This window comes from Limulus polyphemus, unplaced genomic scaffold, assembly GCF_000517525.1.
Source record: "Limulus polyphemus unplaced genomic scaffold, Limulus_polyphemus-2.1.2 Scaffold1688, whole genome shotgun sequence".
NCBI lineage: Eukaryota > Metazoa > Arthropoda > Merostomata > Xiphosura > Limulidae > Limulus > Limulus polyphemus.
In genome coordinates, this window is record NW_013667298.1 from 16226 (window position 1) to 32073 (window position 15848).

Consider the following 15848-nt stretch of genomic DNA (forward strand, 5'->3'; position numbering starts at 1 on the left):
TATTTTCTTGAACTATAATATGATTACATTTTCACATTTATATCACTCAGTCAGTCATCCAATAACATCATCAATCTCTTTTTACATAAAAAAATATAATTGCTATGTCCTCCAAATGTGTGTCCTGGGAGTTCTAATAAAGAAACCACTCAGCGTGTATATAAAACTCAAACTTTAAAATGAGCAGCACACAGTTGAAACACTTTTTTAACATTAGAATCACTTTACATTACAATTACATTACATCGTAATTCACAAACTTAAATTTATAACTATACAACTTTAGCACAGAGTAAAAAATAAAAGTACACAATATTCAATTCAGCATCAGGAAAACTTCAAGCACTAGCATCCATTGGAAAAAATTCAGAGTTTCAAAATATAATATTGAAAGAAACCCAATGCAACATCATGAATGTTACTTCAATTCCTGGATTCAAAAGCTAGGTTTTTGAAAAGTATGATGTAAAAAAGACAATGACTCTAGCATATGGAAAGAAACACAACCCAACATCTGTAACACAACTATATGCAAAAGAACTAATCAAAAATTCTGTAATACCTATTTAACATCTGCAAAGCATTCAAACACTAGAGTTTAAAAATATGTCTAGAAAGAGATACCTATCCTAGGTTATGGAGAAAAATTTGGCTCAGCAGCTGAAAAGACTCCAACTCTAGCATGTAGAGAGAAGTTTAACCAAGAATCACAGGATGTCTAATTTTTCATGTTTGGGGGGAAAAAAAATCTACCAGTCTAGAAACTTCTCCTAGTACATTGAGAGAGAGAAAAGCAAACCAGCATTACAATACAGTTATATTTACTTAAGCTTCTAGAAAAATTCAGACATCTTTATCTAGAAGGACCCAGTCTAGAGCCAAATATCTCAGTATATGAAGAGAACCCAACCAGCATTGGAAAGAATCCAAAATCAAAATGATGAAAACTCAAAATTCCAAAATAATGAAGTGCCTTCTTGACTTACTTACTTTAGCAGTGATTGCTTTTAACATACCAAAGTTTACAATCATTAAGAAAATGCAAAGAATGAATTAAAATTTTACTTACTTTGTCAATATTTACTTCTGACAATCTTAAACGATGACCAATAAAGACTATCACTGGACGACCAAACCTGTCTTCTCCACAGTGATACAGACACCGAAGGTTTTCTATTGATCTGAGGTCCTCTATCCTGGACCGACGGATCAACCTCTCATATCTAAACAGAAGATCCAATATGATTAGATATTGTGTGATATATTCAGAAACAAATTAATCCAGTATTCTAAAATTAAAACATATATTTTCCATTTATTTAAAAATAACTTTCAGTATATTTCAGGTTTTTTCAATTAAATTTTAGTTTTAATTTTAGAATATATGTTAGAAGTTTTTGTACATTTCTGTATCCATAATTAACTTGGCTTAGCAATATTTTTTTACAGAGCTAGTTTTATCTTTTGGGTGTCATGGTGTGCTTAACTAAATGTTGCTATATTATTTTGGGTTAAACACTAAGCACATATGGTACAACTGTCTTAGGGTAATGAACATATGAGGAAAACCCTAGGTATCTGTCAGTGTTTTTAATATATATTTTCTGGTCTTAAAATATATCTTAACGAGAAAGAATTTTGCACAAAGATTTCTTCACATGTAAAATTTTAGTTTAGGCCCTGTTAGTTTTACTGTTATATTACATTATGCAAATTTTATTTTCTTTATCAAAATTTAATCAGTATTTTCCTCTTGCTACTAGCTAAAATATCTATTTTAGTAATATAAAACTCATTTAATCTGAGAACTGTTCACTGATGTGGTTATTTAACAGCATCGTAATATAACTATTATATGGCATGAGTGCACATCTGTTTGATGGTAAAAAAGAATCAAAACATTTTTCACAAATAATGTAAAACATATTCTTCTAAATTCCTATTTTCCCACTGTACTTCAGTTAAAAATAATGATTTTTAATACCGCCTTTCTTTGTATACATAAACATAAATCAAAAATCACAATATGTACAAATACCAGTTATGTATGGCAATGCTATGAATGGAGGGGAGTTAAAAGTTCAATATTCTTATTATGTTTCCATAACTTCTTCCCATTCATTCTATTTGTTTTAAGTTATGTTTAAGACAAGTTTAGCATTATGGTTCATTGTTTTAGATTGCAAACTAGTACCCACCACATAGTGAAATTTACTGATAAGTATAAAAAAAAAACTAAAAAGGGAAAAATGGATAAATGTGAGAACATAGCATTATAGGAAACACATAAACTAAACCAAGATAATCTGGTCACTATAGTAACCCAAGATTTCTAATGAAAATGGAAGCATCACTATTATAACATTCACAAAGTTTTATTTTTTTCAAGATGACACAATACATACAATACTCAAGTAACTACAAAATATTAACATTCACTTCCGATTTAGATGAAGGTTTCATTACAATGTATCACAAAGTGAAAAAATGGCATCTAGTGGTTGAAAACTTTTGAAATCAATGCAAAATAAACATGTAGTAAAAAAGTCCACTAACATTAAAACTGGCAGATAAAGTTGTGTAAATGAGATGGGAAAAGCAGAAAATGGACACTATGATACTAGTCTTACTCAGTTGGCAGCTTCCTGGATTCAAACAGAAGCAGTGTAAGGCATTGTAGAAATTATGTCTCTCATGTTCACAGGTTATGATCTAGAAGCAGTAACTAAGCAACCATTACCTTGGCATGACACTAATGAAGAAGTTAAAAAGGTGCTGAAAAGACAAGTTTGAAGCTTTGACAGTGAAGCTGGCTACCAATATAGTCATGAAATCACTGGAATAACTTGCTGATAAATAAATCTAAGCCTGTTGAATATGTCAATGAAAGAAAAGCTAATAAGGAGAAAAAAGTTCTGCTTTATCAATTGGAGAAAAGAATTTCAAATCCTAAGTAAGACTTACAAAAGCACAGTTTGAAGTTGGAAACATATTTTGAACTGGAACTGGAAATAAATGATAAACAAATAACTAAAGTGAGTAAAGATAGTTAAAATCTGCATTAAGTGTTTACTGAGAAGATGCCATTGTCCAACAATGAGCAGTGAATTAAGCATTGAAAACTATAGATACAACTAGGAATATCAATGCTAAATCCTAGATGAAACTATAACAGTAGTATCTGACATTTAAAGCACCAAAGTTAATGCTCAGTGTGAGCATTTTGGAAAATCTGTCCCACTACTATCATACTAGAAAACTACATCCAGTGTTGAATAATTTCAATCAGATCTTCATCTGTGATATTTCAAAAGTCCACAAGAAAGTTATTTTGTATTGATAAAACAGCCAAAAGCATATTAATGTAGTGTTTGCCCTGTGGTGGTACTATCTCACTTTCATAATAAAAAGACAGACCTTATTCAAAGAGAAGCTGTAGATGGACTGGATAAAAGATAAAATCAGAGGTTAGTTCATTGTTGTTAAGCACAAAGCTACACAATGGGCTATCTGTGCTCTGGTATGGAAACTCAATTTTTATTGAGCTACTGGGGTTGGTGGGGAGGATCAAGATTGAAGGAATAAGAGAAAATCTTCTATTACACTAGTTAGAGAAATGGACAATTACAGACCTTCCAGTACATTTTGAAAAAATAAAATTGGTTGTAACATGAAAATATAGGTTTTTGTAGGCTGATTAGCCAGAAAAATATAGATTTTCTATCTAATTTTTTTTCCACACAAACAATTTGCCAATCTGAAACACTTATAACATCACAATATTATCAATAATAAATAGGTTATTTTTCCAAAGAATATTTATCAATTTATGAGGCTTTTGTTATAGATTTTATTTCCCATTACAGAGAAGAACTGTCATTTTTCTCCAAAATCCTGTTTTAAAATAATCATATATAAATATAAAAATACATGTATATATGATTAGATTTGTTGAAAAAATATAGATTTTATAGGATATCTTCAAACACACGAAAAAATATAACTACTTTCAAAAAATAGGCTTTAATAAGTATTGTATGTTTTTATACATTCATTGGGAAGCCTATGATTGTTGAGGTCAACTTAAGTCAGACAACCCTTATGTTTGATGCAATGACATTTGTTTTTTACAAAAGGGATGATACCTTTACCTGCTTCCTGTTCATAGCAATTTGACACCAGGTAATATTATTGCAAACTCTAAACAGGCTATGAACAGGAAAAATGGTTCTTTGTTTTAGTTACTATTATAATCACTGATTTTTGTATGTTCCAAGTTTTTTTAAAATTCTTTTTTTTTCTGGCAAAAGAAAAAACAGAGTAAAATTAGTTTTTGTTAGCCAATGGAATTGATGCCTCGTGTATGACAAAAAATATGTCACTATTCACAGGCTGGCAATTTTTTGTTTTTAATATATCATGCACTTTATGCCAGTGCTCACTGGACTTGGACTTGTTGAGTATTAACTGATTTGAATTTACTCAGGTCATGTGGCATACAATTACCATGCTAGAAGAGAAAAATCAATGGTTCAAAAATGTTGCCATTGATCATAAAGAAAATTTGGAAGGCTATTTTAAAGAAACAATTAGGACTGCATGAGAAATCCACTGAAAAAAGAGGATGCCACTATACCACTAAAACTTAAACATTTTGCTCCAAAGAAATAAACAAACTCAAAAACTGCTTTGGTAGGAAAAAAACCATGAATACTTCAGGAGAGCCATGACTGTTATTTTGTTTCTATCAATGAATTCTCAGATGCAGCAGAAGCTCAACTTTCCAGAAGTAAAAAGAGATAACTTGGTTAACTTATCCTGCTGACAGATCTCACACAAAATAATTAGAATACTGGCATGCAGCAGAGCATCTTGAAACGTATGCTAATCCTGTCAATGAACAACTAAATGTTGATGTAAGGGTTACAATTTAATTCTTACTTGTGTAGTTATACCTGAAAATAGAAAGAGAGGCCTTAACTGATTTTGTAATTGAAGCTTTTTTCCTTCTTGGTAAAAAGAGCCATTCTGAAAATTTTGCTTTCTAATATCATTCAAATTCACAGACTTAAATATGTGATTGCTAGAAGTCATTGTATAACCAAACAAAACCCATTACCACTTATAGTCCATTAGCTGAGTCGGGCTCACTACTCATCTCAAGGGACCAGCTAAAAACACTTTAAAACTAATCATCACAATTGTATAAACACAAAACATATGATGGACAATATCTAATGGTAGCCTTCCACTCAGTTTCGTCCACTTCTTGTGTAACTCACAGACATAACAATATTTGAATTGATAGATGTTATTAATATTTACATTCATATCCTATTAAATTGAAGAAATTTTAATCTGGGTGGAAAATCAGAGACTAAGTGAAATTATGAGTAATTTTCAAAATGGCTGTAATGTATTAGATAATTTCAATTGAATGGAGGTATGTTCCTCTTTGAAGCAGCAGCAATACGCTGTGTTACTTCATTATATGAGGAATGGACAACACATTTTACCCATCAATTGTTATTATTATTTCCATTTATTTACAAAAAATGTGTAACAGAAATTGTATTACTTAGTGTTATATTACATATTTTGCAAGTTTCTATTCACTTACATCAAATATCACAGTTATTATTTGAGTCATCTGAATGGAACATATGAAAAAATAAAAGACAGAGAAAGAATTTTCAAACACAATTTGATCTTGTACCTCACAAATAAAAAAAAAATCAACAAAACTACCTACAGATCCGAGACCAATAATTTACATTTTAGTCATTTATGTCCTTTTCATCATTAACTTCAATGTTGAAGATGTCTTCCTCTCCAGAGAAATATTTTACTTCGTTCTGCATTTTTGATGGATACGTCAATCCTTTTAGATGAATTGCTTGTCAATTTCAAATACTTTCAAAGCAAGAACACGAAATGTTGTACCTACTGGAAGCTTGAATTTTTGTAAAACAGTCCTGCCATCATATATGCTGTGGGCATTCTGTGGGTATTTCTTCAATGCAGGGACTCCTTTCTCCAAAAAAATTCATCAGTTGGGCTTTGTTAGTTTTTCTTGGTTGGCTGTAAACATCTGCAAAAAACCAAGGGAGTGGCCCCAGTGGAAATGTAAACATTGTTTTAAGATCAATCTTTCTATATTGCCCCAACAATGCCATCCTGGCAGATAGAGTGCAGTCAAACATCAAGGAAATGCATTATTTTACCATTGGTTGTTATTTTACTCTTGTGTGTCAAGTCTTTGAAGGTCTAGATTTTGCATAGAAAGAGGATCAAAGAAATCCAGTGTGTGATCTAATGAACAGCGACTGCTCACAAAGGACTTGTATGCCTCCACTCTATAATTCTTAGCATTCAGTAAATGATCAAGTAAAACACCTGTTGCTTCAACTCCAGTAGACAGACTTGTTAGTTCTCCACCTGTCCAAGGATTAGACAGCACATCATAAATCACAGTCTTATTATCATTCTGGATATGTAAATGGACAAGCTCTTTGTGAAAATATGCTTTAGGTTTGATAGCAAGATGCTCTCGAAGAACCTTTTTGTATTCACCTCTATGCATTACATTGAGCACCCATCTTTGTGTAGCAAAGAAATAGATGCTTAAACCAATGTATCCACCTGTGGTTTTCCCATCATGATTGATAATGCTCTCAATTGTTTTATAAGCCTCATTTCCACTAAATGTGTTTGTTGAACTCATTTAGACTATAAACTTTCCATTCTGAAATGCTGTGTGAACTGCTAGCATCGATATTGGTAGACCTCACATGTCATTTAAGAAAAGGATCAAGTACTTGGCATAATTCTGTCTGTCATAAGCAAATGCCCATGGAATGACTTCTGCTATAGAAGCTAAATACAGATCTCAGTCACCATTACTAGTTGTGAATATCAGGTTGAGTGAAAGTTTACACAGTTCAAGATATGAAATCCAAAATGTAACAATATCTCCACCAGCTGCTTCAATAATAATCAAGTGTTCTTCAAGTAGGTTCTGCCATATCTCTAGCTCAGTGCTCTTAAGGTGAGACTCTTACTATTCCTGGTAAAAGTTCAGCTATAATTAATTCTTCAACCACCTTGCTGTGTTGTTCCTGGATACTATGTGCATCATCAGACATAACTGAATTCTCAAATACATGTAAGAGTAGTCTCATCATTGCTTTATAAATTACTTTGTGCAAACAAATATCTCTTATTATAGTTCTTTCCAGCAAGTTTTCTATATACTGATCCTTCTGCAACAACCCCTCTGAATGGTAATTCCCCTCAAACCAGCATTTCCAAATTGTGCACAGATAATAAGCAGCAGCATCAAATGGTGGAATCCACTCAACATGAGTACCAAACCCTTGAACATTTCTTTGTTTTTCCAAAAGATTTCAATTGCCTTTGTATAAAATACTTGATCAAGTATGCATACTACAGCTGCTAGATGAAAACTGTGTCTAATAGCACAGCTCTTACATAAAACTTCATATGATGTTTTTGCATCAATGGCTGGGCTGTCAATTGTATCCAGGAAGGCAATAACACACTTCACCACAACAACATTGTTTCTGAACATGATATGAATCCAGTCCAATCAGAAATGAGCAAATTGGGATGAGTTTTAATTCTATGACATGACAAACAAACCAGATAATGTAGCTTTTGGCTCAGGTGCTTCTTTTTATAGATACCAAAGTTCTGTACCCACTTCAATTCTCCTGGACCTTCACGCTTTCCAATATAATATTCTGGTACATCTTGTGAAATTACATCTTCTGATAACATTCTATGACACTTTATTCTAGGACCTAAGAAATCATCTTCATTTTGCTCTGGTAAAGATTCAGTGCTACTTGATTTTTTAGTCCAAGCAAGAATAGAAGTGACCCTATGTGAAGTTCCATCATCACTCAAAGTACTCTCCAGATTGTCAATATTGTCAGACATTACCAGGGCACTTCCTGTCTAGCTTTATCAGCTGTAGAAATATTCTCAGGTTTTTTTTTTGTTTTGCTGATAAATTGCAAAGCATGTTCCATTTCAAGCTCTTCAATAACATCATAACTAACACCATGACCACAGTTGATATATCGGACAACTTCAGTATTGTTGCACAATGACTTTATTACTGGTGGTAGAAGAACACTTTTTGGTGGTCTAACTGTAACTCTGGACACACCATACACAATATCCTGTGTACAGGAATTCTTCAGTGTTAACACTCTTGAGCTCTCTGAATCCTTCATGCTACCATACAGGATAGAGTTGTAGAATGTGTCTACTTTGTCAGGGACATATAATGAAATCTTGTTTGGTTCTAAATCTACAGCTCCTGGTGGCCATGACAGTTGCTGTGAAATGGACAATATTTCCTGATGGAGAATCTTAGCTACTTTTACTACTTCTTCACCACCCACTGAAGCTAAAGCTTGAAGTTCTTTGTTCAGCTGGAAATTCTCCAAAACCAACTGCTCCATTTCTATTGTGGTTAGGTACCAGAACTTTGTTGCAAAATTTGCAAACAAATTTCAGTTCAACAAATGTGGCAAATACTATTCTCAGCAAGTTTTTCATGATGAGTCATGCAGGGTACCACCAAGCTTACTTACTTCCTCTGCAATAATCTGACTTATTTCTGTAAATTCTATTCCCTTTGTGGTGGATATCAGCTCTTGACGGAAATCAATAACTTTTTCAAAAGCTACATTCTCTATTTTATGCTGTGCTTTCTCTTCAGTAGATGGATTTGGTGAAGACATTTTCTGTTGTTTATAACTTATTCAAACAAACTCTCTATAACAAGATCCATGGTATTTTGCTTCACTTGACATGAGATCTTTTGAACATATACCTTAGACTTGCAAGCTCTGCATTCTCTGAGTATGTTTGTATGCATAGAGTTGCAAATGCTCTCACTTTATCATCTGCTCTCAATTCTGAACAGCTTTTCAAGTTTTCTCTTGGCTAAATTTCTTTATTGTACTTCTCCTTCTGACTAAATATGCATCCATTTGGGAGAACGGGTGTGGCAGAACATTCATCACGTAGACTATGTCATGTTGATGTATTACTACGGCCTGATGGTTTAACTTTGAGCTTCTTATGAGTTTTTTTTTTTTGTTTGAGTAAACTTCTGATGACAATCAGAATGATATTGAATTCTGGCTTCTGAGGAGTTGTACATGAAGTCCTGTTTTGGCTTGAAATTTCTAATCTCTGCACTATTATGAAGTGTGATCTAGGACTGTTCATCTCTCAAGTCACTGAGGTTAGGGAGGTCATCTTCTTCAGCACAGATAATACAAGTAACCCTCACTTGCTTTTGCTGCCTGTCACTCATATTGGCACCTTTCCTTTTAAAGCACAAAAATATGGGAAAAGATTTTTCATCAGAGTGGTTGCTAGAATATGTTTGAATATAGTAGTTGCTTCAGCACTTGAAAATCATCCCAGTCATTTCTGTTTGTAAGTTAAGGTGTAGGAACATACATTACTTTCAGCAGACTTGTTTAAATATGTACATAATATTCCTGTCTATTTATGTAATTGCCCATTCATTTATTCAAACTGATTTTCACATAATTTTGTTTTTAAGAAATCAAACCATTGTCTATGGGTATAAATTCTCATTAAAACTTATATAATTATATGGATAAACTTACCGTATCTTGATTCTGATGATATAACATTCACTTATGAAATTTCAGTTAATGAGTTTGCAAATCATATTAGTGGTCCAACTTTGTTCCTGCAATAACTATTAAAAACTAAAAACTATACTGTATAAAATATGAAGCAGCATTGAATATTTTTTCAAATTAGGAATGATAATGGAGACAAATGTATCCATATTTTGGATGATGCCTTTGCATTACATATTCTCATAATATGGTTATGCAATAAAGTGAAATGATTATCTGTATTCAGGCAGTTTTAAAAAAATGTGACTTGAAAGAAGGAAAACATGTCTGATAATAAAGCGCCAATTCAAAATGGTCATGAAAACTGTTATCAACAAAATGAAAATAATGTTATTATAATTCAGAGCATCACAAATTTTACAAAGATACACACTGAATGAAAAATAAATAAATATAACCTTGATACCATTACAACTAATGTCTGAATTTAGTACATAAAATAATCAGAACTGATGTTGCCTAGTAAAGTCATAAAATGAGGCAATTTGGGTGGAATGCTATCAAAATAAAAAGTCCATCATACTAAAAAGTGAAGATCAGAACATAGGGAAAGCGATAATACCAAACTAAAATGGTCCCTTTAATTGATTACTAGAACCAATTTTAGGCATCCTATCTGATGGACTATTATGATTGTTAAGTTTGTGAACAAATGAACTTAAAAATAAAAACATTAATTTAACAGTTGGATTTGTACATTATTCTCACCAATTTAACAACTTATCATATATAATAATGTATTGTAAAGGTTGGTTTCTTAGGGGTACAATTATTTCTTTGTTTTAATTACAATTATAATCACTGGTTTTTGTATGTTTAAGTTTTTTTTTCATTCTTTTTGTTCTGGCAAAAGGAAAAACAGAGTAAAATTAGTTTTTGTTGGCAAATTAAAATGATATTCCAGAGTTGTTTTGTTTCCATACTTTATATTTTAATTAAAATTAAAATAGGAAGTAATATGTAATTCTACAGTTCTAAAGAGACATAACTCTATGATCAAGATGAATAATCAGAGAGTGCACTAGCACTCTATGTAGGGATGGCACAGATACTTGTATTAAAGCAATATAAAAGTCATTTTCTTCTCTACAGATCATCAGAAGATAGATATGAAGAACAACCTGGCATAGTCACTTTATCTCTGGTGTATATGCCACTTTTCAGCTATCTAGATCATTCCAAAGTCAAAAACCAGCAAATAGACAAACCAAGATTTCTTATTTCCATTCATCATCACCTTTCTCCAACTGGTCTAGCACCTACCTAGTTCTAGCAGTAACTATAATTTTATTATCATTTGATAGAGAAAAACAGTCTTCATGATCTTTGACTACCTATTTTATTATTATTCAATGCAAAATTTATAAAACATTAGAATACACTCTATAACCTAGTAGCCCACATACACCATCTTATAAAAAAAAGTAAACAAACAAGTATTAAGAAAAAGATTTATCACTAAATAAAACAGCTATGTAGGACTGGCTACTGAACTTGAAAAAAGGAACCAAATAAGATACGTATGGAAAGTGAACATATCACTTGATATGGCTAATGATCACATAGTAGACTAAGCTGTTTCTACTTCACATGGAGAATAAGATCTCTACATTACTGACTTCCTCACTGGTAAAACAAATACAACCAGAATTTCCAATTGTAAAATGTTACTATATTGTAAAATAGTCATAAAAGTAGTATTCTAAAGTTAACTAAAGGAAAGGTATAATGATGAAAACTGAGATTCTATTCAAACACCAAGCTTTCAATAGACAAAGTTGAGAAGCTAGTAATGTAGGGATTTTATTCTCCATGTAAAGTTGAGACAGTTTAGTCTGCTATATGACCATTAGCTGGATCAAGTAATACGTCCACTTCCATCCCTATCTTGTTTGGTTCCTTTTTTTTAAGTTCAGTAGCCAGCTCTACATAGCTTTGTTATTTAGTGATATTTTGTAATATAAGATACAGTATGTAACTCACAAGATCTAAACAGTACTTTATCTTTGTATCAAAATGAATATTTACCAAATTATTATGGCTGAAAATATTGTTAAGATTGAGGATACTCAATTGACTAAACAATTCATTCTAATTTTTATAAGTACGAAATAGTAATAATTACCAATCAGGGTATTTCGTATGTAATTCTATATTTCTAAATGATACTTAACTCTAGTAGTCAAACTTTAAATAACATAGGTCAACCCAAGATATTAAGAGCATATAACAAAACCATAATTACCCATTAGTATTCAAATCATTACATAAGTTGGGGCCACGTAAGAATATATTATGTATGCAGAAAGAAGTGAATACATCAAAATGTTTAATGTAATTTATGGATTATTTATATTTTTGTTTGTTAAATACTATAATAATAACTTTTGAGAAAAAGCTAATTTAAGATAAACAACAAATCATGACTGTTGTTGCTCCAATTTGCCAATTATCAAAATAAATGCTGTGATTTACTTTATATATCAATAGTTTTTGTTTTTAAATTTGCTAATAATTTCACTGAAATAATCTTCTTATATTGGCAAAAATACTTACCTCCTAAATTTATTTTTTAATTTATTTATTCAACCTTCTGAGTTCTGCTGCACTAAAACTACAACTTTTGTTAATTTTTGTTAAAGTAGCATCATGTGTAATTATTGTGTTTGTACATAAATCTATGACATTCTGTGATAAAACAAATTTAAGACATAAATCAATAAAATAAGTGCTTTTTTAATAATGCCTAATGTTTCATTTTACGTATTCAAACACTTTGAACTTACTGAACACTCATAAAATTATTTTTTCATATTTTACTTTGCTTGTTTGAAAAATAAATTACTTATGAAACAATCAATTTGTCACAAAATTTGCATACTTACCTGCAGTAAATTGAAAGGTCAAATTTGAATAACTGAATATACCTTACTTAGGAGTTGCAGTGTCTAATCTTAATATTTTGTTACTAACCAGTTCTGAGCATTTATTCATATGTACCTGGTGGCACAGCAGTAAGTTTGTGGGCTTATAATGCTAAGAATCAAGTATCTATACCTGTTGATACCAAAATAAAGAAAGCCCATTTTACAGTTTTGTGCTTATCATCAAACAAATAAACTTATTTATTTATGAAAATAAATACAGCATTCACATGTGCATAATAAAATACATGTGAAGTATGAGGCAACAGTAACAGGCCAGTGCATGTCAAAAAATATTCTGAGGCTTATAACTGGTTTGTAAAATGCTTGAAGGACAATTATAAGTAATCAATCACATAACACCACTATTTCACCTGACATCAATACCAAGAGCTATTTAAATTGTTTCAATATTTATACTGTTCCATTCTTTATAAACAGAGCTTCAAAATGATATTTAATTCAGATGGATACCATATGACAAACTATGTGTAGCTCATTTCATAAAAAATTATATAGAGTATATTCAAAGTGTGGGGCTAAAAAACAGTTAGCTTCTATTAAAGTTCCAATGTCCACAAATGCAGAATGTGCTTTGTAATGTAGCATTACTTTCTAGTATTACAAAATTCTAAAGCTTGGGGAACTCTAAGCAAATTAAAAAAAACAACGTAAATCCACATTTCACACACATAAAAAATTGACAGTTATGATTCTTATGTTTTAATTTTTTTCTTAATTAATTGATAAACTTAACTCCAAAAAGTTTGTATCATATATCAAATATATTGTTTTTTGGAGCAAAAGAAGATGAAATATGTTTGAAACAGTTTATATACTTGAATGTGGTACTTGCATTAAAATTCTTAACATGACTGGTACAGGTATTGGAGCCAATAGGGTTAAAAATTATGTTAGCTATAGAGTTTTTTTGGTAATTTTATTAAAAAATTTAAAAAGCTATAATCAACACTTGACTAACTTAAAAAGATACAAGTTTTATGTCACATAATATCACTGTCATGCACACATCTCAACATCATTTGAAAACACCACCCAGACTCTAACCTACATCTAGCTAACAGCTTTTCAAACAAATTATACTTGCTGCATGTAGAGAAACTGTGCTAAGTAATAACTAAACTTACCAACCATACTTTTAATCTATCTATCTATATATGTGCACACACACAAACATATAAAGCAGAGTTGTCCATCTGTCTGTCTGTGACACAAGTTGTTTGAGGAACAGAATGAGCCAATTTCGACAAAATTGGTAGAGAAACTTAGGTGGACCCTAAAAGAACAATCTTAAATGGATTAGCGATCAGTTTGAGTATGGCAGCTACTTCAGTTTTACCATTATAATGTCATGAATGAAAGCTGAACTGAGCAAGGAGGTGAGTAACAAAATATGTGAAGTTGATGACAAATGAAAGTTCTGTTAAACTGGGTATCTTATTATTTTCAAATACAGCTGAAATCAGTCTCTGTTTAGCTCTGTTGTATAACTTGTTTTATTGTATTTCAAAGAACAACTACTAGATGGAGTAGTATGGAGCTTTGGATAAACTTTCTAAAGGCTATGTAGTTTCTGCATACAATATATCCTACTTTTGTACATGATATTTTAATTTCTTTAAGATAATTTTGTAAGAAACAATTAAAAATGCATACCTTTGTTGTAGATTTTAATTAGTGATTGTTATGTTTTCCTACATTCTTCAAAACTTTCCTATAAAGATAACTTTTTTTACTATATCAAAATTATAAACAAGCTTCTTGTTAAATTATTATCAAAAAGTTTCATTTTAATATATGTAACAAGTTTTTACGCATTTTATGTTCATTTATATATATTTCTTTTACATTTCTTTTTTGGAGATTGTCTTTGACCATTCAAGCAGTTATTAGGTTGATAAGGTCTAATATAAACATGATTTAAAGCCTATCTCTTTTGTTCTACAAAGAAATATTTATTTTCCTTCAGTACTACATCATCACCATAATTAAGATGAACTGTAAAATGATGAAGATTTTTGCAAACTTTTAAAAAAACATTCAGGCCTGTACTTGAGGTAAAATTTGTTCACTTTTGTCTAGTTGATACATAAATCTCCGCTGAATTGGAAGCCATGTTGGTTTATATACTTGAAAAGAAGAGAAAAAAAAGCTCTCCCTAAATAATTAGATCACTAACCTATGACTTCTTGAAGCTGATATGTAGGCAATAACATCACACCTAGACAACAGATTTGAGAAACGGTAATTTACTACGTTGATAAAATTAAACTTAAGTTACAAGGTCACAGTTAGCCCTATTTTTTTAAAAACTATAATGAGTTTTTTTTAGGGGTGACAAGTACTGCATTATAGTCATAAAATATTAGAAAATTCACAAAAACTAATGATTTTGTTCAGAGCTAACTGAAATCAACCCATAATCAAAATTTTTGATTTTTTAACTTGTGTGTATAAAATTAAGTAAATGAAACTTTTTATTAAATAAATTTCAACACTAAGGTTGTTTTTCTTAAAGTGTGGAAGACTGATTACAAATTTATTTTCTACAACTTTGAAATTTTGTCCTAAAGATCGGATGCACCCATTTAGGTGGTATAGAGTTAAGCAAGTTCAACTCCAAAACTTCAACAATAAGCATGTGCCAAACTTAGTTACTAACTTGAGGGTAGAGTTATAAGTGAACAGCCGGCACAAACTTGAGATTATATGGAGGGGAAAGAGTGGGCATCTAATAAAATGTGGAACAATGTATGAAATTAGTTCAACATATAGTCCTTTAGATACGTCAAGTTTAGTGATACATATTGTCCTTTAGACATGTCAAGTTTAGATCAACATATTGTCTTTTAGACATGTCAAGTTTAGATCAACATATTGTCTTTTAGACATGTCAAGTTTAGATCAACATATAGTCCTTTAGACATGTCAAGTTTAGTGATACATATTGTCCTTTAGACATGTCAACTTTAGATAACATACTGTCATTTAGATACGTCAAGTTTAGTTCGACATATTGTCCTTTAGACATGTCAAGTTTAGTTCGACATATTGTCCTTTAGACATGTCAAGTTTAGATCAACATATTGTCCTTTAGACATGTCAAGTTTAGATCAACATATTGTCCTTTAGACATGTCAAGTTTAGATCAACATATTGTCCTTTAGACATGTCAAGTTTAGATCAA

At 31.1% G+C, this 15848-nt stretch overlaps 1 protein-coding gene across 3 annotated transcripts in view; it reads right to left on the reverse strand.

The window, feature by feature from the left end:
• LOC106464562 (protein GDAP2 homolog) overlaps positions 1–15848 on the reverse strand; it is a 51045-nt gene that overhangs the window by 12531 nt on the left and 22666 nt on the right. For all 3 annotated transcript variants that reach the window (XM_013924711.2, XM_013924710.2, XM_013924713.2), the window contains exon 8: positions 1070–1223. In XM_013924711.2, coding sequence (XP_013780165.1) covers positions 1070–1223 — 154 coding nt within the window. The remainder of the gene's footprint in view (positions 1–1069; positions 1224–15848) is intronic.